We start from the raw sequence: 23,702 nt of genomic DNA, 5'->3' as shown, positions 1-23,702 counted from the left end.
CGCTTATCGACCATCTCGAGATGCTAACATCTTTCCCAAAACAAACCTGCCGACGCTTAGACTCTGATTGATTCTATTACCACACAGATCAAGTCAATGATAGATAATAACTCCCCCACATACAACTTAACAACTTTATTGTCGTGTACTGCGAAAAAAGTCGTCACGAATAAATAAATTTATTTTACTTAAAAGAGCGTAATTATTTATTTTCGTGACGTAACGACAACTTTAATCAAATTAACATAAAAGAAACAATTCCTCACTAGTTCCTATTTTCACTTCACAAACTTCAACAATAATGTGTGGGGAAATTAAATCTCTATAAATTAAATAAATTAAATAAATTTATAAATTCCAAACCCTTTCAATTAAATTATATTATATGTGTGGTCTTATCTTTCTTAAAAACTTTCCACTAATAAACCAATATTAATATTTTATTATTTTAATGTTTTTAATTTCTTTTCCTTGTCTTCCTCAAATAAAAGTTCCCTCCTTTTACTTGTTTATCACATGCTAAGAAATTCGTGACGGGTATCGTAAACGATAAAATGATAATGGATTCGGTTTGAAATCGGATTTGGAATTTAGATTTATCGTCGATCAGGTTGTGACTTCTTAAGTGGAGTAAAATTCAAGACAAATAGGTAATGTGGTCATGTCGCACGGATATAAAGGAATGTCGGAGTCATCAAATATTAAACTCGAGTTACAGATTCTAACATAAATCTCGGGTATAGAGGGTTACATTTGAATTTTGAGTTGTCTAATACGTCCTTGAAAAATTCGAACTTTTAAAAAAAAATTAATTTTGTGTCTAGAAGATTCTTGAATTTCAAAGTTAGAAGAAATTTAATATTATATCATTAACCCTAGGTGATAATGGGAGGTGGGGTTTGCACTAAAATAGCAACAAGATTCAGTACGAGAAATAATAGATACAATAATTTACGAAAAACGCTATCGTAGACTTTTTATACCGTTTTTCATCGTCGTGACAATCCATATTATTAAAAGTTTGGAACGTTTTATAGCATTTTTGTAGAGCTATATTGAATACGGTAATATACACATTGCTATGAAAACGTTTTATAGCATTTTTTACAAATTATCAAATTTTGGCATACTAATACGCCACACACTAAACGAGGTTATCGAATAATTAACAATAAATTAAAGTTATCGAACACTTAGTTAAAATTATCAAAAGATTTTTTAAATGATGCATCACAAGTAATTCACTCGAGAGCAAAAGAATCAAACCCTAATTTCTCGAGTTTAACGACAACATATAGACATTCATACGTAAAAATCTAAATCTACCATTCATACAAGGAAAGATATTCGTATTTGATCATTTGAGATATGCTCAGATATTAGCACAGTTGTGTCGTTAATTAATCAAAATCGGATGAACTCTCGTTGTATTTGCATAAAACAATTTAAGGGTTTTAACACACTGAATATTTATAATCAACTAAGACATGTTTTATATCTTCAACTTCCTAAGACATGGCTGCAACAACAGCTTCAATCTTAAACACTTTCTAACCTTTTGTGGAATCCTTAAAACGACGGTCGGCCGCCGTGAGCCCATGAATAAGCCTCCTGGTTCATTTGTCCGCCGCCCCCGCCGCCGCCATTTGGTAGCAAATTTGGTGGTAAATTGTATAGTGGTGGCATAGCTGATAGATCTCCGACTCCTCCTCCGATGCCTTGCGGCGAACCGTCGCCGGTGCCACCGCCTGCTGATGTATGCCCTTGTGCTCCTCCCCCGCCTTCTTCCTCCTCCTCTAGAGGTAACCTTTCGTATGTAGCGTTGGAAAACGTTGCGGCGATCACCATCACTGGCCCGGCAGCGGTGAGTGGCCCGACAACGCTACCGCCCACCACCTGCCCTTGGCCACCGGCTAAGTAGATCGTGAGTCCGGTCGAGCCAGGTGGGGCTGGTCCAGGGAGGAAAGTTCCAGTCAACGAGAGAATCTCGAACCGCCCTTGAAGGGTTAAGACTGCACCGGGCGCAGACGGTTGCCGGAGTGTGACGTTCGTCACCGTGCCGCTGCCACTAAGCACAGAAACCCCTAAGAATAGGATAAAAATATTAAATTTTTCATAACCCATCGCAAAATTAACATGACTACATACACAAAAAAACTAAATTTACCGTAACCCATTAGCTTAAACTTTTACCTCTTTGTCGCCGACGAGCAAAGTGAGCGACACTTTCGGCGATATCAGCTCCGTTAGAAATCTCCATGACATGGCTTTTTAGGGCATTAGGGCTATCTCTAGTAACAAAGATAGGTGGTTTAGGCTTATTCTTGGAGCCAGCCGGGCGGCCACGGGGGCGGCGCGTAGGGACTTCAACAGCACCTTCCTTAGGTTCATCACCACCGTTATCTCTATCGTCATCGTCATCGCCTCCACCGCTGTTGACGGTGCCGTTGTTGTCGTTCATGGAGATCCCCAGATCTGGTAACCTCATGGCGGAGGAGCTCGTCGACGTATGATCAACTCCGGGAAGACCCATCTGGCTGGAAGTCCACCAACGGTTCGCCATCTTCAACCGGAGCTTCAAAAATCAAATCTTTTTCAGATCTTGAAAATTTTGAGCCTTAAAAATCAAAACTTTATTGTTTTTTTTTCAGATTTGGTTGTGGAAGAAGAAGAAGGTATTGTGGGGATCAAAGGGAGAGGTGAAATGGAAGGATCAAGCAAAGGGAAAGTATCAGAGAGAGAGAGAGAGAGAGAGACTGAACTGATGATGAGAGGAAGAAGAGGAGAGAAAAGGCAAAGAGATGCCTAGATTTGAGATGGACAAGAGAGTATGTGAGGAGAGAGAAAGATAAATATATATATATATATATATATATATATATATATATATATATATATATATATATATATATATAACGCCACTAACCTAACGTAACAAATTAAGTAACAAATTAAGCTCACTACTAGCTGATATTGTACTATTTGGACTTTCTCGTATGAACGTTCTCTCAATGTTTTAAAACATGTCTACTTGGTAGAAGTTTTCATACTCTTACAAGGAATGTATCGTTCCCCTCTTCAACCGATGTGGGATCTCACAATCCACCCACTTGGGGACGACACACCTCTTAATGTCTGGCTCTGGTCCTTGTAATTGTTCTCCTCTCCAACCGATGTGGGATCTCACAATCCTCCCACTTGGAGACGACACATCTCTTAATGTCTAGCTCTGATACCATTTGTAACAGCCCAAATCAACAGCTAGCAAATATTGTCTCTTTGGGCTTGAGAAATTATTCAAGTAAACGATTGCAATATACCTAAATATTTTGTATTTGTTTCTACTCATGATCACAAACTTAAAATTAGAATCAGCATCCATGTACTAGATGGAAAAGAGAGAAGAGAACAATCCACTGGAGATTGTCAGTTATATTGTGACTGTCTCATCAAATAGCAGTATTGTGAGTCATATTGTGACGGTCAGATCAAATTGTGGTTCGTTATATTATGAGGGTCTAGTCAAACAGTGATTCGTTAAAATTGTGAGTCATATTACAATGATCGAGTCAAATAGCAGTTTGTCAAAATTGTGACGGTCGGGTTAAATAGCGGTTCGTCAAAATTGTGAGCGATATTGCGACGGTCGGGTCAAGTAGCGGTTCATGTTAATGGGAGAGTGGTTGGAGGTAGTATGGGTAAAGTCTTGGGTAGTAGAATAAAAAAATGAAGAATTTGTAGGGTTTTTTATTGTGTGTGTGAGTGGGGTGGCATGCGCTTATGATGGTGGGATGCACGTCCTTGTCGACCGTCCCCACTCACACACACACATATACATAGAGAAAGACATTAGGTTTAAAATAAAACATAATTTAATGGACAAACCTTTCAAAAAAAAATATATATATATATAATATTTTATTAGCGGTGTTCATTGGTTTCTCCGTCGATAATAGAAAGATGAGCTTCTCCATTAGAACGATATATGCTCGAGGAGCTTGTTGATACTTGCTTATCCAGATCGAACAACAACCAACCTTTAATCTTTCAGGACGAGGCTTAAGACGAAAATCAAGGGTATGAGTTCAAGACTACTCTGCTTAGTGGGAATGAGATTCGGATGTGAAATTTGAACGATCTTGATCTTTATCTCAATCTCGATCTTGGTCTCTTTTTAAATAACCCTTTTTGTTAAGTGAGTGATTAATATATATCGTAAGAATTTGAATGGATAAAATTTAGCTGGGTATGTAGAATAATCTACCAAAAGTTTGATTCTTCTACCTTTTGAATTAAATTCGTTTTTTTAAATTTTGATTTAAGAATTTAGGCCTAATGACCCAAGGATCCAGATCCGAATCTGAAATCTAGATTTGACATTTGATTGCCGTGACATTCCCTTGAATCCTTTGCTATAGGGTTAAGTTATTTACTTCTTGCTTCTAGAAGCAAAAACTATCTCCACAGATCAACACGAGTCATTTCACATGTTTTGTCCTCACTCACACTTAATTTTGAAGTTCCTATGATTGAGCCACAGAAAAAGAATGTGCACCTTATTAGTATAGATAGTAACTTTTCATGCTCAGAATTTATATCAGGATCTGAAATTTAGATTTGACACCTAATTGCCCCGACATTCTCTTGGATCCTCTGCGATATATCACGTTATTTACTCCTCGCTGGTAAAAGTCCATAATTTACCTATACTAAAGGTGCACATTGTCAATATAGGTAAATTATGGACTTAAAATTGATGGTAGTTCTTCCTTGTGTGATATTTCACCTCCGTATGTTTGTTAATGATATGCCTCTGTCTACTTATTTTCCAGTGAAGGACAATATTTTACAGATTAATTTTTATTAGTGAAAGTCGTCCATTTAAATTAATTCGAACCCTTAACTTAGTATATACTTTAATAAAGTGAATTATATACTTAAATAGACACAAAAACGTATAATATATAGTATAGGATGATGATGAAGAGTAACACTTTGAATTACTAGAATATTTTAGGATGTCTAATCAAAATTAAAAGCTAATGAATCATGACTCAATAACTTAGAATTAATTATTAAAATGTCCTCATAAGTCATAGGTAAATTATGGCATATCAACTAATTTAACTCTTATAATATGTTTTTTTTAATTATATAAAATTATTTTTATAATAATAAAATCGCCTTTTAAAAGTATAAAATAAACTATTAAATGATTAATAATTTTGATTAAATTTAATCTATTTAATATCTTTTTAACTCAATTAAATATTGATGATGAGGATTGGCAGATATTTGTGTTTTTTTTTATTATTTGAATTTAAAAATGAAGATTTAAATGCTGTGATGATTAATATATATTACAGTAAAGTGCTCTCAACAATGAAATTTAATAATTATACTTTTAAAAATTACATATTTTGAAATTGAATTAATTAGTCATATTTTTCCATTAATAATTAATTAGAAGTAATATTAAAATTTATATAATGTTAATTAAATTAAGTAATTTCAAATATTAATAGTACATAATAAATTTAAAAACAAAATTTATATTAAGTAGTTAAGGTAATATAAAGTATTAATTATAAGTTTAGTAGTTGACATTTAGTAAAGTCTAAATAATATCAATATTTAATATTAATTACTTATGTTATATTTTTAGTGATAATAATATTATGAGACATTTTGACTTTATATATTTAATTAGTAGCTAAGTTTTTTATTATTATTATTATTTAGTACGACATATCCTTTGGTATACTAAGTAACAATCTTATACTATAATGTTTTAGATTAAATTATTTTTACAAATCCTTAAGACTTTTTATAATCATATCTAATTCCTCGTAATATTCTAACTTTATTATAAAAAGTGGGTCTATATATATTATAAGGGGAAAAACATATATTAAAAAGGAGACTATAGTTATCTGAATGTAACAAAGTTTTAGGTTATAGCCGTAATGATTAAGATTAAAATATTATTCGTGTCCTTAACTTTAATTACACCTTATTTTTAGCCTTTAATAAAGTTCTATTTCATTATCATTTTGTCTTTTAATTTTTTCTTATATCTATAAACTCACACTGTTCGTCCGGTTATATATATATATTTGTTCATTTTCTTAGTAACTTATAAACAAATCTCGTAATGAAATATTCCTATTATGTCGATTTCAAAATAATATTATTGTTTGAATAAAAACGAGTGAATTCAGCTGTTGAGGATGTGTGTATAGTTGACTGTTGAAGTCTCATATTGACTAATTAATAAAATATTATAAGTATATTAGTAGGGAAAGAGTCTCGGTTGATATGAAGATTTTTGGTAAACCAAAAGTAAGGCCATGAAATGGTAATATCATCCGAGTGTGAAGGGTCGTTATTTCTATCATCAACTGTGTTACCGCTCCTTACACCCACACCTTCGTTGTGTTGATTATGTTGGATGATGAAAGTCCCACATCGACTAATTTAGGGAATGATCATGGGTTTATAAACAAAGAATACTTTCTCCATTGGTGTGAGACCTTTTGAAGTAGCCCAAAGCAAAGCCATGAGAACTTATGCTCAAGGTGGACAATATCATATCATTGTTGAGAGTCGTGTTCGTCTAATAGACTATATGGAATGAAAAGGGACGAGAGGGGATAAAAAAAATTAAATTTTATTTTTTGAAGTCACCCGGTTGAAGTATATTCTACAGGAATCCTCTACTTCTATTAGTATCAGAACTTGACTCGGTGCTGCCATGAGACATTATGGTAAGTCGAGTAGTGATGGTCCCTGTAACGCTTATATGTAAAATCCGATCCAATTTATCGGGATCTAAACAATTAATTTTCATGTCTTTTAGCTCGAGAATAGAAAATTTGGGTAAGATTTAAAAACGGCCTTTTAAGATTTAAATATTAATCAAATTATTATTATATAGACATATTTTCCCCTTCATTTATCCAATTTATACTTTTGGCCAAAAATTTTCCTTCCAATGTAAAACATGGTTAACGCCAAAAATTCTCCCGGCTGGGGTTCTGCTTCTGCAAGCAATCGGTCATCAGGTATGACAACGATCAATCTTCCAACCGGTATCTATAAATTTCTTCCTCACGCAAACAATCGAATTCTTTCTCTGTTTCTTTCCTCTTTTCACTGCGCTAATTTTCAGAGGGTTTTTTGGTTAACTGTCGTAGAATACAGATGGGTTTTGATAAGTTCAGTTCATCTTTGCTTTCTAACATTTCTTGTGGTTCTAATTTTAGTTCTATGCTAAGGAATGGAAAAATAGAGTGATCGGAAGGATTTAGGTTGCTTGTTGATGTTTAATTTTCATTAGATTATCGGTTTTTTTATCCTGTTCTTCTGGGTGTGACGTGATTTTCAGGTTACATATGAATTTCTGCAAGATTTATGAGCGATTAATGTTGCATGTCCACTCTGTTTTGGGCTGGAAAATGTTGTGCCATTTTTAGTGTTGCATGCTTAGTTTCATATTCTGTTTGGGATTTTGTGTGGAATCTTTGTTTGATTTCTTCATTTTGGGTTTCATCTGACGTATTTAACTGTATAAATCCGTTTGAAGATTTTCACTGAGGATGTTGAATGGGGTGTTGCAACAAATTAGTTCAAAAGATTGCATTCCTTGTGAGTTTTAACTCTTTTGTTAAGTGATATGTTAGGACCCCGATTGATTATTATGCTTATGGTCTGTCTACCCACTAATCTCCGAGAAGCTTTCCCCGCCTCAGCCCAAAGCCCACCTCTAGTAAATATTGTCATCTTTGGGCTTTCTTTCAAGGTTTTAGAACACGTCTATTAGGGAGAGGTTTCCACTCTCTTATAAAGAATGTTTCGTTCTTCTCCCCAACCAATGTGAGATCTCACAATCCACCCACCTTCAGGGTCCAGCGTCCTCGCTGGCACTTGTTCCCTTCTCCAATCAATGTGGGACTCCCCAATCCACCCCCTTTAAGGCCCAGCGTCCTTGTTGGCACACTGTCTCGTGTCTACCTCCATTCGGGGCTCAGCCTCCTCGTTGGCACATCGCCCAGTGTCTGACTCTAATACCATTTGTAACAGCCCCTCTTTGGGCTTTTTCTTTTGAGCATCCCCTCAAAGTTTTAAAACGCGTCTGCTAGGGAGAGATTTCCACACCCTTATAAAGAATGTTTCGTTCTCCTCCCCAACCGATGTGAGACCTTACATTCTGCTTCCCCTTGAACCCTTCTCTTTGATAAGAGTAAGAAATGCCAAGTTGATTAACTTGTACAAGGAAGTATTAAGATAGGAAATAACTAAGAGGAAGCTATATGAAGCTACCCCGACTTTTATTAAGAAGCAGGAGCTTTGCTTAAGTGGAAACTAACTCTATCGAAGCGATCGAATTTGTTGTCTATCCTTTTATGTTTGATACTGAAGATCTTTTCGTTTATTCTGTCCTTTTCGTCTAATCTTAACTTGCTAGCAAATTGATTTGTTTAGGTCATACTGAAAATTTGCACTCATTGGAATGCTTCCCCAAACATAAAGGGAGGAAAATGATGAAGGATAGTAATCATTCAGCTTTGGCAAGTGATGACATCCTCCTCGAAATCCTCCTCCGTTTGCCCGAGAAATCTGTTTTCAAGTTTATTCTCGTGTCCAAAAGATGGCTATACTTGATTTGTAATTTTTCTTTTCGTCGTTGTTATGAAAAGCAATGGGGTGCACACAGTCGTCTCTTTGGCTTTTTCGTATGCAATTTTCTTTACATTGACAGGCCACAAGACGGGGTGAGGCGCCCGCGGTACGAGCCTGCTCTACCTCTACTTTCAACTTGTAAAGAGAGTGATGATTTAATGTCATCTGGAATCTTAAGGAAGCTTGGCTATTTTATTGACTACTCTGATGGGCTTCTTCTCTGTGGTCGACACCCGAAACATTATTATGTCTGGGATTCCGTCACCAAGTATCGACGCCAACTTCCTCAACCTCAAAAACACTACAAATATCTATGTACAGCGTTCATGACCGAAGACCCCAGCGAAGGTCGCGGAGATATCGTATATAGAGTTGTTCGGGCAAACTGTGAATGCAGAGTCGATGTAATCAACACCATCTCCATAGAGACTTTCTCCTCACTGACTTGGACATGGAAGCAATCCACTCTTGTTTGTTCTTCAGAGTTTGCTTTGAGCCCATGGACGGTGGGTACCGTGATCAAAGGAGTTATCCACTGGTTCGGAACATATCGAAGTTTAGCCATTTATGATCCCGGATTCGGAGAACGACGCATAACTTCAATCAAGCTACCAGTTGGTCAGCTGACTCATGACTACGAGGACTCCATTTTAGGAGAGTCATCTGATCGGCTTTTGCAGTACGGTCAAAGCGGGAAGCATGGATTGGAGACATGGGTTCTGTACAAGGAACACGATAACTCGTTATCTCCTTTCGACACTCGTTGTGAGTACCGGTGGAAGTTACGATGCAAATTAAGCTACAAAGAGCTGTGGAAGCAGAACCCGAATTCAGGTATTCGGTCTAAAGAACCTCAAATATTATCGTTCATTCGTCAAAACTCGGACTCCGTTTTCATTAGGTTGGGATCAAACATCTACCAGTGTAACATCAGAAGCAAAACACTTGAAGTGATTCCTTACCATTGTGATGCTCTTTCAATCCCATGGGATTTTTGTAAAGTAGTGCCTTACTTTCAGAAGATCTGGCCCCATTCCCCTCTCCAAAACCCCCCAGACATATTTAATCCTTATGCTTCATTTTCTTGAGCTGCTATTTCGCATCAACTATGAGATGCGCCTGCTCTGTTGCCAATTTCTTCTTGTCTTAATGACGATTAGGTGGTTCTCCTTTTTGTTGATGTAATGATAGTACACATTTTTGTTCCGAGTATTAAATCGATTTTTTGAGTGCTTAAGAAAGTGTTTTTAAATGAAAAAAAAAATGGTGTTTTTAAGCGCATAAAAAAGTAATTTCAAATAACTTGTCAACGATGTTTTTCTCTGTGTAAGATCTTCGACGTCAGTTGAGATATGCTCGTATTGGTTAATATTTAATAGATGAGATAATAGAATCTTGGATTGAGCCAATTTCTATCGAAATTTTGAAGTAATCTATTTGGCCCATCTCAAACAAAATGTGAAAAAGGAGAGAGACATATTGATTCGATGTCACTACAAAAGAATTGGTCGAGGCATATTGATTCGAATGTCATTACGAAAGGGTTAGTCAATAATGTAGCTCTTAGCTCTTTTCTCGGGTCTCCTTTTGAAGAGCAAAGACTTTCGTATTCCTAATCTGGTGGGGCCGGACAACTTTGTTTGCCCCAGCTTGGTGAGACTTTCGCATTCCTAATCTGGTGGGGCCGAACAGCTCTGTTTGCCCCAGCTTGGTGAATTGCAACCCTGCACAACAACATTGTTTGTGTGCCCCCTTACTGTTCTTGCTCAGTGTCTGCAATGATTGTAGATGTAGGAGAATAAGAAGATTAAATAAGGTCTAATTCCAAATAAAATCAAAACCGATCAATTTGGTTCATAAAATCATCTAATCAAAACCGATCAATTTGGTTCATAAAATCATCTACTATCCATACAAATAAGTTAGCGCAACAGACAAATTTGAGATATGATAATAATGATAAAATTTTAAATAAAGGAAAGGAGGTCTAAAATTGCAAATGATTTCAATAATGATTTGAAGGGCGAGGATGAAGGGTTGATTTAGTGTAGCATCCGACACACACACCTTTTGCTGAGACATGAAAAAGCATTTCCGTTGAGAGCGAGAGAAAAGAGAGGCTTGGTCGCCACAAATTGGCGCGAAATCAAGGGAACCACCGAACTTACCGGTCTTTCTGAACAATGTCGCTTCCACATTCCATCCGATCCAGATTCACTATCTCTCTCTCTCTAAAGCACACAAATTTTACTTTCTCACGTCACAATACCTTCTTTTCCTTCATTTTTTTCACTTTCCTTTCCGCCATTTCTTCTCGAAATGTCTCTTTTCTGCGTTTTGTTGCATTCCACTCCGACCCATCTTTTATTTTCTACTTTCTGATTTCAATTTAGCTATGAACTTGGCCAAATGGGCCATTTTGGGTCATTCTTGCTTTGATCAAGGTGAAGTTTTCTTTAGCCGTCGTGTCTCTGGTATGGTGTATGAATTAGGCAGCTGAAGTGTTCGACGAAAGTACCCAATCATCAACAAGCTTCAGATTGCAGCATTTGAAATGGTTGGTGAACTTCCATCAAATTTCTTGATTGAATCACATAAAAAGAAGTTATAGCTTACAGGTTTTATGTTTGGCTGAAGATTTATTGTTCTGATTTGATGCTGCTGACTAGCTTGCTGTATATTTTTGCTGCAACTATCTTTTAATCGATTTCGGTTTGTAGTCTTCGAACGGACTTTGAACATAATGAGTGTTAAAAGAATGTGGGAAGTTAATGGTTATAAGTGAAGGATCCTGCTCATAGAAGTATGTATTGAAAACTTTAGAAGTCAATAATTGGGATAGATGCCACTTTGCATAATTTATGTTAGCTTCTTGGTAGGGGTGTATATACATTGAAGTAAATTTAAGCTATTATTTCTTTCAAAATAGTGAATTGTGCTAGTTTCTGAGTTAAGTTTTTCTTTTCAACATATGCAGGGTACTCCAGTTAACATTATTGTAGGTTCTCATGTCTGGATTGAAGATCCAGAAGATGCTTGGATTGATGGACAGGTATCCAAGATAACAGGGCAGGAAGCTGAGATCGAAGCCAGCAATGGAAAAAAAGTAGGCAAAGATCTTTTCTTTCTTTTCTCTTTTTGTTTTTTTCCCTATTAGAATTAATATTTTACTAGAACAAGACTATTCATAGGAAGATCCGAAGGCAAGAAATCCTACTACATAGGCAAACAAAGTACATCCACAGAGTCATCAATCCCGCGAAATAAAAAGAAAAAAGAATGTTACTAAAAGGATCAGTTTATATTTGAAATTATGAGTCCTAGTAACTATGTGTGGATTTAGTCTAAGAAATGCATGTTTACCGCATACTGAAAATGTGAGATCCCACATTGGTTAGAGAGGGGAACAAAGCATTCCTTTATAAGGGTGTAAAAAACTCTCCCTAGTGGACGCGTTTTAAGATCTTGAGGGGAAGCTTGGAAGGGAAAGTCCAAAGAGGACAATATCTACTAGCCGTGGGTTTGGGCTATTACAAAAGGTATCCAGAGCTAGACACAGGGTGGTGTGCTAGGAGAATGCTAGCCCCCAAAGGAGGTGGATTGTGAGATCCCACATCGGTTGGAGAGAGGAACGAAACATTCCTTATAAGGGTGTGGAAACCTCTCCCTAGTAGATGCGTTTTTAAATCATGAGGCTGATGACCATACATAACGGGTCAAAGCAGGCAATATCTGCTAACGGTGGGCTTAGGCTATTACAGAAAATCTTCAAAGGAAACTACCAATTTGTAGTCTATTTCTAAAATTTATCTTATTCATTTTTAGATTACGAAGAATGATGGAAATGAAGAGGACATTATATTTTGAAATGCATGGTTACCGCATACTGAAAGAATGATGCATCTTGTGGCCTCTCTTAGAAACGCTGCCAATCTCTGCTCCATATATCTCAACAAATATTGATTTGTATGTGCTATTTGGCATTTTAGGTTGTTGCAAAATTAGCCAAAATATATCCCAAAGATATGGAGGCTCCAGCTGGTGGTGTCGATGACATGACGAAGCTATCTTACTTGCATGAGCCTGGAGTTCTACAAAATTTAAAAATTCGATATGAACTCAACGAAATCTATGTAAATTTTCACCATTCATATAGTAACTGTCACTTTGTTCAAGAAAAAAAAAATCATACAATATTCCTTCTTATTGCAGACATACACTGGCAATATTCTTATTGCAATTAATCCATTCCAAAGATTGCCTCATCTTTATGATGGTCACATGATGCATCAATACAAAGGAGCACCATTTGGAGAACTGAGCCCTCATGTGTTTGCTGTTGCTGATGTTGCATACAGGTTAGATTTCAACATGTTCCTCCTGAAAAAATTTCACATATCAACTATTAATATTTGTACAAAAACAGGGCAATGATCATTGAGGGTAAAAGCAATTCAATTCTGGTCAGTGGTGAAAGTGGAGCAGGGAAAACTGAAACCACAAAAATGCTCATGCGTTACCTTGCATTTTTAGGTGGCCGGGTGGCCACTGAAGGACGAACAGTTGAGCAACAAGTTCTTGAGGTATCATAAATGACTTTCATATCAAATCTTACGTAGTTAGCTTTTGATTCAAGTCTCATGGTATGTTCTCCCTTAAATTCTATTTGCAGTCAAATCCAGTGCTTGAAGCTTTTGGAAATGCAAAAACTGTCAGAAATAACAATTCCAGGTAAAATCGTGGAGGGTGAAAGTTAATAATGCATGCAAATTTATTACTAGAAACTCATTTAAGCAGCAAATTTTCATTTCTCAAATTGTTGCTGAGAATTATTCTCTTCATACAGTCGCTTTGGTAAATTTGTTGAAATCCAGTTTGACAAGCATGGAAGAATCTCAGGAGCAGCTATACGAACTTACCTCCTCGAGAGATCTCGTGTTTGCCAAGTGTCTGATCCCGAGCGCAATTATCATTGCTTTTACCTCCTTTGTGCTGCACCTCAGGAGGTTCTCAGCAGTTTCTTTGACACCGCTAACTAAGAATTTTAGATTATTTAGAACATTGAACATGTGATTTGGCATAGTCCTGGTTTGTGATATAACAGGAAATTGAAAAATACAAGCTGGGAAACCCCAAGTCATTTCATTATCTTAATCAATCAAATTGCTATGAGCTGGTTGATGTAAGTGATGCTCATGACTATCTTGCCACTAGAAGAGCTATGGATATCGTTGGAATAAGTGCGAGGGAGCAGGTATGGTATCAGCTGAAGCTTGTAACTATGTCCTAATTTTGAGCATAGATAGATAATCATCTTATGTCTTTCCTCTCTTCTCTCTCTTTACTCTGTCAGGAAGCAATCTTTAGAGTTGTTGCTGCAATTCTTCATCTTGGAAACATTGTATTTACCAAGGGAAAAGATGTTGATTCATCAGTTCCGAAAGATGACAACGCTAAGTTTCATCTTAAAATGACTGCAGAGCTTCTCATGTACTTATCCTGCATTAAAATTGTGCTTCAAATATTTACATCTTTTATATTGTGGAGGTATTCATCTAACCGCGCTTGTTTTAGGTGTGATAATGCTGGCCTCGAAGATGCATTATGTAAGCGTGTCATGATCACCCCTGAAGAAGTCATAAAACGTAGCTTGGATCCTCAAAGTGCGGCTGTCAGCCGTGATGGTTTGGCCAAAACTATATATTCTCGACTATTTGACTGGTGAGTTCCCAGCTTTTAGAAAATGGCATCCACTTTAATGGCTAATCATTGAACTACACCCTGGAACGTTTATACAAGATTGAAACTAGAAAGAAATACTAAGTTCATATGGGCTCTAAATGTATTTTTTTTCCCATATGCAGGCTGGTTGATAAGATTAATGTCTCAATTGGACAAGATCCTAATTCCAAGTCCCTGATTGGTGTCCTTGATATCTACGGTTTTGAAAGCTTCAAAGCTAACAGGTAAGGAATAATGATTGTCAATATGGATCATGTGCATGTTTATGTGATTATATCCATGTAAGCTTTGTAGTTGTTCTTTGGAAATTCTTGTAACTTAATTTCAGTATATGCTGTGCAGTTTTGAGCAGTTCTGTATTAATTTCACAAACGAGAAGTTACAGCAACATTTCAATCAGGTGGCTTTCAGCATTACTCCATTTAAGCACTCTAATTTTCTTTTTCATTAGTTGATATACATTTTTCTTGGGTGTCCAGCACGTTTTCAAAATGGAACAAGAAGAATACACGAAAGAAGAGATTGATTGGAGTTATATTGAGTTTGTTGACAACCAAGATGTGTTGGATCTCATTGAAAGGGTTAGATATCTTTCATTTTCCTCTTCTTTTTCCGTTCTATTCTATGACTTGTATTGCAAGTTTCAACCATGTAAACTTAGATGCATCAAATAGTTCCTTGAACATTGCACCATTATCAGACTAAAGGTGGGAAAAAAATGCTTGAACTAAATTACATAGATGACCATTTTTGTAACAGCTTGAGGCAACGGCTAGTAGATATTGTCCGCTTTGGCCCGTTATATATTGCCATCAACCTTATAGTCTTAAAACGCGTCTACTAGAGAGAGGTTTCCACACCTTTGTAGGGGAGTGGATTGTGAGATCCCACATCGGTTGGAGAGAGGAACGAAGCATTCTTTATAAGGGTGTGGAAACCTCTCCCTAACAAACGCGCTTTAAAACCGTGAGGCTGACAGCGATACCTAATGAGCCAAAGTGGATAATATCTCCTAGCGGTGGCCTTGGGCTGTTACAATTTTGAGTTAACTTTTACGAGAAAATCTGTTCAGATTTCAATATGCCTCTGTAGTTATGACTATGGTTTTGATGTATTCTTATACATTCGTATTATCATACTTTTCTGAAGTTAGTTGTGGTAACTTTATTTGACAGAAACCTGGTGGAATTGTGGCTCTCCTTGACGAAGCTTGGTGAGCTATTGTAATTCTAATTATGATCTAAAATATCACTTTTCACAGAGACTGACCATTATCAGTCAGGGGAATTCCTTGACATTACACAATTCTCAGAGAAGTTGTGGCTCATATGTGTTTTGTTTAACACTCTAATTCTTTTTCTTTCAGCATGTTTCCAAAATCAACACATGAAACATTTGCAAACAAGCTCTATCAGACTTTCAAAACACATAAGCGGTTTCTAAAGCCAAAACTTTCTCGAACAGATTTTACGATCGCTCATTATGCTGGAGAGGTAATATAAACTCCAAGACATAATTTTGTTCATGGCAGGGAAGATTTTACTCTTACAATTCAAGTACTTGTTTTCAGGTTTTGTATCAATCTGAACAGTTTTTGGACAAAAACAAGGATTATGTTGTTCCTGAACATCAGGATTTGTTAGGTGCCTCCAAATGTCCATTTGTAGCCGGTCTTTTCCCCCCACTCAAAGAAGAATCTGCAAAATCTTCCAAGTTTTCTTCAATTGGGTCTCGCTTTAAGGTAATTTTCTCTCAATCACCACAATAATTTATTTGTGATATGAAGAACAAACAACAAATTCAAGCCTCAACCTTAAAGCGATGAGATCAATCACTTTTAAATGTATCATCCTAACTTGATTTTTCTTGGAAACTAAGATATCTCTATGTGTCGTAAGTGTTAAATTCTATGTTTTGCAGCTACAACTACAACAATTAATGGAGACATTAAATTCCACAGAACCTCACTACATCAGATGTGTGAAGCCAAACAACCTCTTAAAACCTGCCATCTTTGAGAATGTCAACATAATGCAACAACTGCGTTGTGGTGTGAGTACTACTTTTCTTCTCTCTTATTCTGTTCTCTACAATAATTTCATGATGCTTTTATAGGGTGTCTTAGAGGCAATCAGAATCAGTTGTGCTGGGTACCCTACTCGCCGTGCATTCTTTGAATTCATTAACCGATTCGGAATTTTAGCTCAAGAATCCTTAGAAGGAAAGTAAGTGTCTTTTTAAAGAATATTTTCCAGTTCTTTTTTACTCTCATACACTCTTAAATTTTTTGGTGGGGGAAATAGAGAGCACATCTGATGTTCATTTGGATTTGATATTCTGCATTCTGAAACCATTCTCTTTTTCTTGGTGAGCAGCTATGATGAAAAAGCAGTGTGCAAAAAGATATTAGAACAGCAGGGACTTAAAGGCTTTCAGGTAAAGAGAGAAAGTTCCTTCGAGCTTTTTAGTACTTCCGAAGCATGCAGTCATATGTGGTGGACATGAGGCATATATTTTAACTTGCATTTTGCAGATAGGTAAAACAAAAGTATTCCTGAGGGCTGGTCAGATGGCTGAATTAGATGCTCGGAGAGCAGAGGTGTTGAGTAATGCCGCAAAGACTATTCAACGACGCACACGAACCCATATTGCTCGTAAACAGTTTATTGCGTTACGAAAGGCAACCATACACGTGCAATCTAGATGGAGAGGTAAGCCAGTTGCAATAACTTGCCAGTATATGAGTTCTATAATATCATTAATGTCATTTCCTTTTATGAAGATGTTGAGGATTGTTGGGGGAGGAGTCCCACATCGACTAATTAAGGAGTTGATCATGGGTTTATATGTAAGGAATACATCTCCATTGGTATGAGGCCTTTTGGGGAAACCAAAAGCAAAGCCATGAGAGCTTGTGCTCAAAGTGGACATATCATACTATTGGGGAGAGTCGTGGTTTCTAACCGAAGAACCCCATTGTTTTAATTGATGATTTTTTTTTAAGCTTGCAGTCAAGTAGGTTGCTAAGGTTCTTTTATTACATGCAACTGCCATGATTATAGGAAAACTGGCTTGCAAACTTTTCAAGAATTTGAAGAGGGAGGCAGCTGCTGTGAAAATTCAGAAACATGCTCGAAGATTTGAAGCGAGAACAGCCTATAAAAGACTACAAAGCTCAGTGCTTGTTGTGCAAACTGGTTTAAGGGCAATGGCAGCTAGGAATGAATTTAGGTTTAGGAAGCAGACAAAGGCAGCAATTATCATTCAGGTTCCCTACTTGTATTTTCATCGATCCAAGCGATATCTTATTGTTCATATTAGATTAAATATTTTCGTGTTGATATGTAAAATTACAGGCTCGATGGCGTTGCCATAAAGCTGCCTCGTACTATACGAAACTTCAGAGAGGCTCAATAGTTGCACAATGTAGATGGAGGGGAAAAGTTGCTAGAAAGGAACTTAGAAAACTCAAATTGGTGAGCATTGATCAATTCATCATCCTGTATCGAATTTCATTGATAGCCATATGCTTGAAAATTTATCAGTTGGAATAACCAACCAAGGATGGGAATCAGCACTGAATGGGCTACAAAGCCTTGTTATAAATGACTGAATATCAACGTTAGCTTCAAAGCTTTACAAATAATTTTTTTATCAGGCCAATTGGAGGAGACTTAGGGTGATCCTAGTCAAGATTAGATATTACTTAGGATAAAAAATAGCTTTTGACTTTAGCTGATCATGACTCATTGATTTAATATTACTTTTGTGGAGTGGTTGCTTTATTAAAATGTTAAAACTATTTGTAATGTGTACCAATATTATAAGTAGTATGTCTATGGTTGTAACAGCCCAAAACTCACCGTTAGCAGATATTATCTTCTTTGGGCTTTCCCTTTCAGGGCTCAGCCTCCTCGCTGGTACATCACCTGGTGTCTAGCTCTGTTACCATTTGTAATAATCCAAGCCCACCACTAGCAGATATTGTCCTCTTTGGGCTTTCTCTTTCGGGGCTTAGCCTCCTCGCTGGTACATCGTTCGGTGTCTATAGCATATATTGTTCTCTTTGGGCTTCCCTTTCGGGCTTCTCCTCAAGGTTTTAAAATACTTCTCTTAGGGAGAGACTTCCACACCAGAATGTTCGTTCTCCTCCCCAACCGATGTGAGATCTCACAATGGTGCTTTTAGTATATAATAGGCGAGCATCTGTGTTTTGTTTTCTAATCTTAAATCTCAAGTTTATGTGCATATTTTATGAGTCTAAACAATATATCAAGCCTGTTCTCTGTTTCCATAGTGGGCAACTTAAAAACAACTTCTTTCAGGCTGCAAGGGAGACTGGTGCACTTAAAGAAGCAAAGGACAAGTTGGAAAAGAAAGTGGAGGAACTTACTTGGCGCATACAATTAGAAAAACGCCTAAGGGTAATTTTTATGACGTTTTAACATTGAATTTGATATGTTTTCTTTTACTAAAACTTATCCTTGGATTATGAACTATGGAAAATACTTCCTAATAATGCATACAGGGAGGTCCTTTTCAACTAAATCTAAAAGAACTGGTCAATTTGAAACAATCAATTACTTGTAGTCTTTAATCCTTTATGGTTGACCCCAGAAACCATAGTTGTGCTGAGATATATATGTTTTGGCTGCTAAGCTTTGAATCATCTATGCAGACGGACCTGGAAGAGGCAAAAGCACAGGAGATAGCAAAATTACAACATTCTTTGCAAGAACTGCAGGCAAAAGCTGACGAAACTAACTCATTGCTTGTTAAGGAGCGAGAGGCTGTGAAGAAGGCTGTTGAAGAAGAACCTGCTGTTATACAAGAAACCCAAGTGCTGGTTGAAGATACTAAGAAAATTGGTGATTTGACAGCAGAAGTAGAAAGCTTAAAGGTAGTAATGAATTTTCTCATCATATAAACTGAATTTAGCTAAATCGTTTCTTGTTCTGAGCCTTTTCGTTTCCCTAATTGAGTTGTTATGCAAGTACTTTAAAGTCAATGGTTGACAATCTTCTCTTATGTTTGTTTTACGACTTCTCAGACGTCGCTAGAGACGGAGAAAAACAGAGCGGATGAATATGAGAAAAAATATGGTGAAGTAGAACAGTCTAGAGAAGAACAACGTAAAAAGTTAGAAGATACTGAGAAAAAAGCTCATCAGCTCCAGGAGTCATTGACCAGGTAATATCATTATTATTGTAATAGCTCAAGCACACCGCCAGTAGATACTGCCCTCTTTAGGCTTTCCCTTTCTGACTTCCCTCAAGGTTTTAAAAACGTGTCTGCTAGGGAGAGGTTTCCACACCCTTATAAAGAATGTTTTGTTCTCCTCCCCAATCGATGTGTGATCTCACAATCCACCTCCTTCGGAGCTCAGCATCGTGTCCATCCTCCTTCGGGGATCAGCCTCCTCGTTGGCACATCACTCGATGTTTAGCTCTGATATTGTCCTCTTTGAGTTTTCCCTTTCGGGCTTCACATCAAGATTTTTAAAACGCGTCTGCTAAGGAGAGGTTTCCACACCCTTATAAAGAATGTTTCGTTCTCCTCCCCAACCGATGTGGGATCTCACACTTTAGGAAATTCATTTTATTTGTTTAACCTTTTGTTGACCTTATGTAGATAGAAAATATTTAATCTTTACAAAAACCCCACTCAGATTGCCTGAATAAGAACTACTAATTTGACTTTCATGAATTGATTAACTGAACACTCTCTTGATTAGGCTAGAAGAGAAGCTTTCCAATTTGGAATCAGAGAATCAAGTTTTACGCCAACAAGCTGTGTCTATGGCACCTAATAAAATCCTCTCGGGACGGTCTAGATCGATTCTTCAGGTATCATCAGATATTAGCATTGTAGGAAAGATTAAGGCCTCAATATTTATATGTGAAATTTTTATGACAAATGACAGAGAGGTGCTGAAAGTGGTCATTATGGAGGGGAAGGGAGGACGCCTTTGGTTAGTAAAGCTTTTCTTCAACATAGAATTTGTTTGAATGAATCAATAAAAACTCACTTTCCTCATTTATTATGACTGAATCAGGATCTACACAGCCCTTCTATTAACCAAAGGGATTCAGAAGTGGAGGATAAACCTCAAAAATCACTTAATGAGAAACAGCAAGAGAATCAGGAATTGCTCATTAGATGTATTGCACAGCACCTTGGCTTTGCAGCAAACAGGCCAATAGCTGCTTGTATCATCTACAAGTGCTTACTTCAGTGGCGGTCATTTGAAGTCGAACGCACCAGCGTATTTGATAGGATAATTCAAACTATAGGCAATGCTATCGAGGTTTGAACCAATTACACTTATACTTCACTCTTTTCTGTATGTCTTTCTAATTTAGTGAATACAACACAATTCCTTTCCAGACTCAGGATAACAATGACGTCTTGGCCTATTGGTTATCCAACGCTTCGACGCTTCTCTTACTGCTTCAGCGTACTTTGAAAGCAAGTGGTGCTGCTGGAATGGCTCCACAGCGTCGGCGATCGTCGTCAGCTACACTATTTGGGAGGATGACTCAAGTTAATACACAAAACTTCACAAACCTTTGTTGTTTTATATATGAACTAGTATCATACTTGATGTCTTTAACTTGTTCTAGAGTTTTCGAGGAGCTCCACAAGGAGTCAATCTATCCTTAATCAATGGTGGAACTAGTGGTGGAGTGGACAGTTTAAGGCAAGTTGAAGCGAAGTACCCTGCTTTGCTTTTCAAGCAGCAGCTCACAGCTTATGTAGAGAAAATTTATGGAATGATAAGAGATAATCTTAAGAAAGAAATTTCTCCACTGCTAGGATTGTGCATCCAGGTATGTAGTATTAGAGTCTTTGCCTTATGAATTATCTGGTTCACTTCTTTAGTTTCAACTCTTGTTCATGTAATATGGAAAAGGCCCCAAGAACATCAAGAGCAAGTTTGGTGAAGGGATCCTCTCGTTCAGTTGCCACCACGGAGGCGCAGCGTGCCTTAATCGCTCACTGGCAAGGAATCGTGAAGAGCCTCGGGAACTTCCTAAACACCTTAAAAGCAAATCATGTATGCAGAACCTCTGTTATTTGAATGATTTGAATTATTTTCTTTTGTCTGAATCATGTAATGTCGTTATAGGTTCCCCCGTTTTTGGTTCGTAAAGTCTTCATACAAATATTTTCTTTCATCAACGTTCAACTATTTAACAGGTATTCATCTCTCATTTCTTGTTCTTGAGGTACTTAACTAGAAACTTTTGTCAGTTAGCTAACATGTTTCTTTCTTAACAGTCTTCTATTACGACGAGAATGTTGTTCGTTTAGCAACGGCGAATACGTCAAAGCTGGGCTGTCTGAATTAGAGGATTGGTGTTATAATGCTACTGATGAGGTACCTCGAATATGCCGCTTTACCTCGTTTATTTCTTTTAAACGGTTAGTAACTGACAAACTTAATGTACAGTATGCAGGTTCGGCTTGGGACGAGCTAAAGCATATTAGACAAGCGATCGGGTTTCTGGTATATCTCCCCATCCTTTTATTATGTAAATGTCCTACCTCAGAAAACTTTTCGAATCAGAAAACAGGAAACTAGGCTGACTTCTTGCTTTAATAATATAATAGGTTATTCATCAAAAACCGAAAAAGACACTGGACGAAATAAGTCACGATCTATGTCCTGTAAGTGACGCTAAGCATATTGTGTACAATGTTCATACCTACGTACGTTTTATGCAGTCATTCACCCGTTCCTCGTAAATTAATAAACCAAATTCTTCACTCACAGGTACTAAGCATACAGCAGCTGTATCGTATCAGTACGATGTACTGGGACGACAAATATGGCACCCATAGTGTCTCTCCTGATGTAAGATTTTACACATTGTATCATCTCTTGTGCTTCAGCTCTAGAGATTTGTGTATGAACCACTCTTGTTCATATTCATTGTTGCAAAAATTTAATAGATCTTTATTGTTTCTATATTCTCCTAGGTTATATCCAATATGAGGGTGTTAATGACAGAAGATTCGAACCATGCAATTAGCAATTCATTTCTATTGGACGACGACTCGAGGTCAGTATAAACAACATTGTCAAAATAAAGAGCCTAGGAATGCTATTTACCCTTTATTTTACAGCCCAGATGGATTAGGATTGGATTCAAAGATCTATGAACTTTGCTGTGTAGCAGGATTTTAATGTAACACCTCTATTGTGAGATCCCACATTGGTTGGAGAAGAGAACGAAACATTCCTTATAAGGGTGTGGAAACCTCTCCCTAGCAGACGCGTTTTAAAACCGTGAGACTGACGGTAATACGTAACGGGCCAAAGTGGACAATATGTGCTAGCGGTGGGCTTGGGCTGTTACAAATGGTGTCAAAGCCAGGCACCGGGCGGTGGGCCAGCGAGGATGCTGGGCCCCCAAGGGGGGTGGATTGTGAGATCCCACATCGGTTGGAGAGGGGAACGAAGCATTCCTTATAAAAATGTGGAAACTTTTCCCTAGCAAACGCGTTTTAAAACCGTGAGGCTGATGGTGATACGTAATGGGCCGAAACAGGCAATATCTATTAACGGTGGACTTGGACTATTACAGATCGTAAATTTATAATTTTTCTATCTTTATGGAAAAAACTTATTAAAAGGCAAAGGAGTGAAGCAAATATGAACCACTCACTACCTTGTTTGTTTTACCAAACACAAAACAAAACAACCTTAACATGTTTATTGGTTGCTTGTACTGCAGCATTCCATTCTCAGTTGATGATTTATCAAAGTCAATGGAACAAATAGACATCGGAGACATCGAACCACCGCCGCTGATTCGAGAGAACTCGGGCTTTAGTTTCTTGTTGCCACGAACAGACTAATGAACAAATCTTCGATCTCTCTCTCTCTCTCTCTCTCGGAGCGTAAATTGTCAAGTTTCTGTCCGAATTGGAACCCTCCCACATGCTTATTTGTTCCAGAGGTTCTACAGAATCAAATATGGCGTGCAGTTTGAAGTGAAATGGAGCTACTGTGCCTGCAGAATGGCTAAGAAATAGCTCCAAATCAGTTGCGTAGCATTGTAGCCCAAATTTCTTCACTACACTTTGTATGAGTTTTAGATTTTTTGAGACAGCCACTGAAGTAGAAGGCGGTGGTATCATAGATCTCCTCATTTTCTTTGTACTTTAGTTGTATTTTCTCTGAGATTGTTTCCATTACCTTTATAAATAATAAGCCATCAGTTCAGAATAGCGTTTGATCAACCTGTTTACAAAAGCCCACCGCTAGCAGA

At 37.2% G+C, this 23,702-nt stretch overlaps 3 protein-coding genes across 4 annotated transcripts; 2 read left to right on the top strand and 1 right to left on the bottom strand.

Moving 5' to 3' along the window:
* Positions 1 to 1,400: 1,400 nt before the first annotated feature.
* On the bottom strand, positions 1,401 to 2,785 carry LOC111806021 (AT-hook motif nuclear-localized protein 20-like). The gene is made up of 2 exons (XM_023691348.2): positions 2,194 to 2,785; positions 1,401 to 2,084 (listed from the first exon to the last, which is right to left on the bottom strand). The coding sequence occupies exons 1-2, from the start codon at positions 2,561 to 2,563 to the stop codon at positions 1,570 to 1,572; spliced, it is 885 nt and encodes a 294-aa protein (XP_023547116.1). The 5' UTR covers positions 2,564 to 2,785; the 3' UTR covers positions 1,401 to 1,569.
* Positions 2,786 to 6,948: 4,163 nt separating this feature from the next.
* LOC111804913 (F-box protein At5g03970) lies at positions 6,949 to 9,899 on the top strand. Of its 2 annotated transcripts, none has more exons than XM_023689743.2 (2): positions 6,949 to 7,064; positions 8,485 to 9,899. In XM_023689743.2, the coding sequence occupies exons 1-2, from the start codon at positions 7,004 to 7,006 to the stop codon at positions 9,768 to 9,770; spliced, it is 1,347 nt and encodes a 448-aa protein (XP_023545511.2). In that variant the 5' UTR covers positions 6,949 to 7,003; the 3' UTR covers positions 9,771 to 9,899. The 2 variants fall into 2 exon arrangements, with proteins under 2 accessions (XP_023545511.2, XP_023545510.2); XM_023689742.2 differs by having other exon boundaries at positions 6,965 to 7,091.
* A 1,754-nt stretch (positions 9,900 to 11,653) lies between these two features.
* LOC111804849 (myosin-11) lies at positions 11,654 to 23,659 on the top strand. The gene is made up of 37 exons (XM_023689646.2): positions 11,654 to 11,788; positions 12,672 to 12,815; positions 12,895 to 13,040; positions 13,109 to 13,265; positions 13,355 to 13,413; positions 13,529 to 13,688; positions 13,787 to 13,936; positions 14,036 to 14,172; positions 14,257 to 14,403; positions 14,547 to 14,648; positions 14,767 to 14,824; positions 14,904 to 15,005; positions 15,600 to 15,637; positions 15,791 to 15,917; positions 15,995 to 16,165; positions 16,345 to 16,476; positions 16,540 to 16,649; positions 16,800 to 16,860; positions 16,958 to 17,135; positions 17,487 to 17,692; positions 17,781 to 17,900; positions 18,750 to 18,848; positions 19,103 to 19,324; positions 19,475 to 19,614; positions 20,159 to 20,270; positions 20,348 to 20,395; positions 20,480 to 20,731; positions 20,812 to 20,967; positions 21,048 to 21,254; positions 21,338 to 21,481; positions 21,554 to 21,624; positions 21,706 to 21,805; positions 21,878 to 21,934; positions 22,039 to 22,095; positions 22,202 to 22,282; positions 22,408 to 22,490; positions 23,166 to 23,659. The coding sequence occupies exons 1-37, from the start codon at positions 11,654 to 11,656 to the stop codon at positions 23,287 to 23,289; spliced, it is 4,593 nt and encodes a 1,530-aa protein (XP_023545414.2). The 3' UTR covers positions 23,290 to 23,659.
* Positions 23,660 to 23,702: the final 43 nt, after the last annotated feature.

The sequence above is a fragment of the Cucurbita pepo genome, chromosome 11 (genome assembly GCF_057944985.1).
Source record: "Cucurbita pepo subsp. pepo isolate OVF chromosome 11, ASM5794498v1, whole genome shotgun sequence".
Taxonomy (NCBI): Eukaryota; Viridiplantae; Streptophyta; class Magnoliopsida; order Cucurbitales; family Cucurbitaceae; genus Cucurbita; species Cucurbita pepo.
This window is presented reverse-complemented; position numbering and strand designations above follow the sequence as displayed.

Excerpts from the sequence above, each read along its gene's own strand:
- LOC111806021 (XM_023691348.2), bottom strand. The coding sequence starts at position 2,563 with ATGGCGAACCGTTGGTGGACTTCCAGCCAGATGGGTCTTCCCGGAGTT. Across the intron at positions 2,085-2,193 it reads TGCTCGTCGGCGACAAAGAG|GGGTTTCTGTGCTTAGTGGC; the intron begins GTAAAAGTTTAA and ends TCCTATTCTTAG.
- LOC111804913 (XM_023689742.2), top strand. The coding sequence starts at position 7,004 with ATGGTTAACGCCAAAAATTCTCCCGGCTGGGGTTCTGCTTCTGCAAGC. Across the intron at positions 7,092-8,484 it reads AACGATCAATCTTCCAACCG|GTCATACTGAAAATTTGCAC; the intron begins GTATCTATAAAT and ends TGATTTGTTTAG.
- LOC111804849 (XM_023689646.2), top strand. The coding sequence starts at position 11,654 with ATGCAGGGTACTCCAGTTAACATTATTGTAGGTTCTCATGTCTGGATT. Across the intron at positions 20,968-21,047 it reads TATTTGGGAGGATGACTCAA|AGTTTTCGAGGAGCTCCACA; the intron begins GTTAATACACAA and ends AACTTGTTCTAG. Across the intron at positions 22,283-22,407 it reads CCCATAGTGTCTCTCCTGAT|GTTATATCCAATATGAGGGT; the intron begins GTAAGATTTTAC and ends ATATTCTCCTAG.